Raw genomic sequence first — 5,210 nt, 5'->3', positions numbered from 1 at the left:
GCGACTACTGACTTTCTCGACGGCCTTGCTTACTCCGAGGAAATGTTATTCCACACCTAACGAGATGCCGATCAAAGCTAAGGTGAGAACTCTTTGCTTTTTTACTCTTTCTGTGGCGTTTTTAATTTATGAATTTTATTCTTTTCATGCAGGGTTGGGCTTCATCATTTTCAGTGATTAAACATTTACATATTGAAAAAATCTGAAAAAAAAAAAAAAAAGCATAAACACATATACACCTCTTAGTATATATCACAAATTTCCTTACACTCACGCACGAAACACAAACAGAATTATTGATTGAGTAGTTTTTGTTTATGCTAAACTACATCTCTGATCTGTTTCGTTGGAGGGAGAGATGTTAATAATTAATGAATTAAACATGAATTTCTAAGCTAAACTCGAATCAACTAACTTGTTAAGAAAGAGTAAAAACACAAAGACTATTTATTTTTATTTACTAATCTTTACATGAAACTCATCTAAAGATTTTCACAAAACGTAGTTTATTTACTTTTTTTTTATTACTTAATCGATTTCTCATCGATTTTCTCTACAATAACTGTTGTAACAGTTGCAACTACATACAACAAAAAAATACAGCTTTATTTCGTTTAATGTTTTAAATTTTGGAGTTGGTAGGTTGTAAGTTTTGTTTTCGTTTTCTTGTTTTATGACTAAGCTCCAAATATTACAATAAGTAAACCTCTACGTGATGTTCGACCTGCTAGATATAGCTGTCAAATCTCATTTAAATAACTCAATACTTACTGTATAAAAAAAAATGTAGTCAGGAGTAAACAATGCCTTATATATATATATAAAAAAAGGGGCGGTGGAGGATGGACATTGATAGAATGCCTTTGATTGTACATAGACTTGTTCTGTCGGGGTTGCCGGGAGTAAACAACAACATTGAAAATAACCCATTCTTGCTCACATTCACACACCTGACTTCATCATAATTTTGCGTTCGATACCACTCTATCTATCTATCTATCTCTCTATCTATCTATCCATCCATCTATCCATCCATCTATCTAACTATCCATCTATCTATCTATCTATCCATCCATCCATCCATCCATCTATCCATCTATCTATCTATCTATCATATGCATAATAATAAGCATGATTTCTAGGATTGCTACTGTATGTATTAGAGGTGTTTAACGCTATACACTCGTCCCACCTCCCAAAACATGAAGAAATCATAGCCAAAGAGGATGTGAAAAGTTACTACCTTCCGCTGACTCATAAATAATTGTTCCTGCGCGACTGATGTTGATATAAAGTTGGTGGAATTCAGTAGTGAAAATAACGTGTTGTACACTGGCAACAACACTTTATCTTCTAAATAAATACCACAGGATCCATTTTAACGTTAGCTGGAATTTTCTGTCTATGAATCCTTAAAGTAAAAAGAGAGAATTATGCAAATTCAAAACAAACCCATTAGCACAAATATAGACAGGCACAGATGGTTGATGTTGTTTGTTTGCTACTAGCACTGGTTTTGTCTATCTCTAACATCGTTTGATCACCCTTTGATGAATTTTATTTTCGTTTTCTCCAACATCCAACTCATCGACGCTCAGTTGCAAAAGCTCGAGTTCTGCAATTCTCTGGGATAATTTATCCCCGAGGAGAAATTTCAAGATTCAAAGAGGAAATTCGACGATTTGAGTGAGGAAATAGTTTTGGCTTGTAAAAATTCTTTGTCATTGTTTTGTAAGATTTTCATTTGATGTTGATTTTAAGGATGCTAATTGTTAAATTGTTATAAGTCGTTTAATGTTATGCAATAAATTGTGTTGTATACAAATCTATTTTCTCGTATCATATGTTGTAGGAAAATCGTTAGGGTAAATTAGTAAAAGGGTCGAATATAGGGGAAAAGAAGGTGGGGTTAATATCAACCAAGAAGGTTAGTCGTTTTGACTAAGAAAAGAGAAAAAAAAAAAACTTTCTTCATCGATAAAATAAGTACCAGTAATAAACGGTTTCGATCGATTTTACCCCTCCTCTATTATAGAATTGGTCTTGCGTTTAATCAAAAGGAATTGCTTTTATTTTCTTAAACAACAAAGCTATTCGGCAGCACAACTTGCATTTTAAAAGTAGAATCGAAAGAGTAAGTTATGCCGTCGTATAAATTCCTACCTATTTTTTGTTTTATTGGGATTTAGAATTCTGAAGAACTAAGGTGAAGGTAGCTATAAACTGAAGATCAGTTCTGACCTCCAAAAGGAAACGGTATGATTGAGTCAGAGAAAAAATATTTCTTATAGAGGCACAAGGCCTCGTTTAAAAAGATCGAAACTGGATTCTGTGGCGTTCATGTTTTCTCGAAGACATTAGCGGTTTTAACTGGGAAGCTTATCAAAATATAACCAAAGCCAATGTCAAATGAGATGCCTCTGTATTTATTATATTTATGTATGGGGGTGGGGGCTTGTTTTGTTCGTCGAAGAAGAATTATTTGAAGGATGGTTAGCATTTGTAATTTAGACGGGTTTTTTTTTTTTTATTTAACATTAATTTTCTACAAAAATTCATATTCGTAAAGAGGAATAACAACACTTTGAAAGATGAAGTAATCAATGTTTCGAACTGTACTAAACATGGAGGAATAAATATATTAAAAGAGAAAAGATTGGTTGATTGATAGATAAGTGGTTAAATATAAAAAGGAATAGGTTGATTTAAAGTAGGTGAGTACGTAGGTTATCCCACAATATCGAAAGGGAAATTTTTTATGACTGTAATAAATTTAACATATACAGGTAGCTATATACGTACACACATTGTTAGTAAAACAAACACGTGTCGCGTGCGCATAGCACATCAATTACTCAATGGTTAAATTCCTTAAAAGCGCATGTCCTTCTGTTGACATGTACATGTTATTGCTTTTTAGCCCTAGGTTGAGGCTGGTTGAACAAAGTTTTGATACAACATATGCTATCTGTAACCATCCTGATCATATAGGAATGTCTAATACTGCATTATTTAATGTGAGATTTTACTTGATAGAAAACATGACAACACAAACAGCGAAAATTGAGTTTTTTTCACTTGAATGTATTCAGATGAAGGAGGGTCCTCTACAATTGGATAATCATTCTACTGGAACAACATTGTCAAGCAGAGAGGTGGAAAAAAAAACAGAACTGACATAAAATGATTTCAGCTATTGTGTGTTTGTCTGTGTGTATCACCAATCGCACCCACCATTGTCCAGGAGTGCACACACACACACACACACACACACACACACACACATTGATATACATACATCATTATTAACTACCTTTTTCCCTGCTGGCATGGTTGGCCGTTTTTACCTGAGCTGGTGAACCAGAGAACCGCATCAAGCTCCAGTGTCTGCTTTGGCATGGTTTCATGTATACATATAATTATCTAAGCACAGATGTGGTTGTGTGGTAAGAAATTTGCTTTCCAACTACCTGGTTCTTGGTTCAGTCCTACTGTGTAATAAGCATCTTCTACTAAAGTCCCGGACTGATGAAAGCCTTATAAGTGGATTTGGTAAATGGAAACTGAAAGTAGCCCATACATATATATGTGTGTGTGTGTGTGTGTGTAGATGCATATATTTATGTGTGTGTGTGTTTTTATGTTTGTGTCCCTCCCCACTGTTTGACAATCAGTGGTGTCCTTGTAACTTAATGGTTTAAGCATAAGAGTACCAAGCTTGGAAAAAAAAACAAGATAAATACTGGAGTTGGGTTTTTTAATTTTTTTAAACTAAAACCCTACAGAATGGTGCTTCTGCAAGCTGCAGTCCATTCACTGAAACAAGTAAAAGATATGTGTCTATGTATATATAAAACCTTGGTTCTTTTCCCTAAAACTATAAATTTATAAACAATTGCAGCGTGGAAGGTGTTTATAAGCCATTTAAAATAACACACAAAAACCGTTAGATTTACTTCAACATTTAAATTTAATTTGTCAAAATATTTTCGTCGCTTTGAGACCGCGACCTGTTCACTGACAAAATTCTGTGCTGCACAGAACTTTGTGTTATTTTAAATGGCTTATAAACACCTTCCACGCTGCAATTGTTTTTGTTCCAGCACACGATCTCAGATCAGGTCACTTGCTATGCAAGTACATCTCCGCAATATATATTTATATATATATATATATATATATATATATATATATATATATATATATATATATATATATATCAGTGGCGACCCCAGCACTCTGGTTGTTTGGGCTTAGAGCCCGATTATAAATTTAATAAAGTGAACGTGTATTTGCAAGCTGATTTAATTTCTGCCAACACTGACTTCAAGTATGTAATTGCAGCCCGTAACTCTGACTCCTTTTATTGAGCCTGGTCGCAGTTTATTTATTTTCATTCAGCATCTGGTGGTCGTCTTGGAGGTGCCCTGTGTCAAAAAATATCATTTGTAACAGACGTTCTCGCAATATCGTTCACATGCACTTGGCTTGAGCTTAGAAGTTACAGCCGGAGTTGTTATCTATAATCATAAAAATTGAAAGTAATTCAAATTCAATGTTTTCTTGAAACAATAAATTTCTATAGAGATTGGGATTTAAATTCCAATCTAGGAAAAGTTTCTGTTCTACAATATTCTTAAAGGAATGAAAAATTATCCAGCAACTCGGGCTAATACAAACGAGCCTGGTAGGTGTAAAAGGTTAACTGGTGTCTCTTATCATGAGTACAGGCAATAGTCAGATCACTGATGTTTGTTGTGCACTCCGCTGTTGTTATTTGATTGCTGTTATTCTGTTCGTCTGTGTGTAAAGATCAGTTGTGTTTTGCAGGGTTGCTTTATTTTAACCCTTAACTTCAAAACGGAGAAAGACATAGTGCTAGATGTAAAAAATAAGGGTTAAAAATATTGAGGCTAGAAATATTGCGGAAAAACGTGAAATTCTTTGAGCAGGCATGTGTTTTATGCAAAATCTGTGATGAGCCCAAGTGATGAAATCTGTGATGAGCCCAAGTGACAAAATCTGTGATGAGCCCAAGTGGTGAAATCTATGATGAGCCCAAGTGACGAAATCTGTGATGAGCCCAAGTGGTGAAATCTATGATGAGCCCGAGTGATGCTGATGACCTGGAGTTGACTCTGATATATATACGTATATATATATATATATATATATATATATATATATAAGGGTTAAGACCCTCTTTGGTC

General features: G+C 34.3%; 1 protein-coding gene across 4 annotated transcripts in view; it reads left to right on the top strand.

The window, feature by feature from the left end:
• The first annotated feature begins 6 nt into the window (after nt 1-6).
• Nucleotides 7-5,210, top strand: part of LOC106874829 (coiled-coil domain-containing protein 28A) — a 59,053-nt gene continuing 53,849 nt past the window's right edge. Inside the window, exon 1 of one of the 4 annotated variants that reach the window (XM_014922713.2) lies at nt 7-82. In XM_014922713.2, the coding sequence (XP_014778199.1) occupies nt 65-82 (18 nt within the window). In that variant the 5' untranslated portion in view covers nt 7-64. Of the gene's footprint in view, nt 83-1,549; nt 1,687-5,210 lie in introns of those variants that run through there. The other 3 variants (XM_052973279.1, XM_014922714.2, XM_014922715.2) reach the window with 3 other exon arrangements.

Source organism: Octopus bimaculoides, chromosome 15 (assembly GCF_001194135.2).
Source record: "Octopus bimaculoides isolate UCB-OBI-ISO-001 chromosome 15, ASM119413v2, whole genome shotgun sequence".
In the NCBI taxonomy this organism is placed as follows: domain Eukaryota; kingdom Metazoa; phylum Mollusca; class Cephalopoda; order Octopoda; family Octopodidae; genus Octopus; species Octopus bimaculoides.
This window is presented reverse-complemented; position numbering and strand designations above follow the sequence as displayed.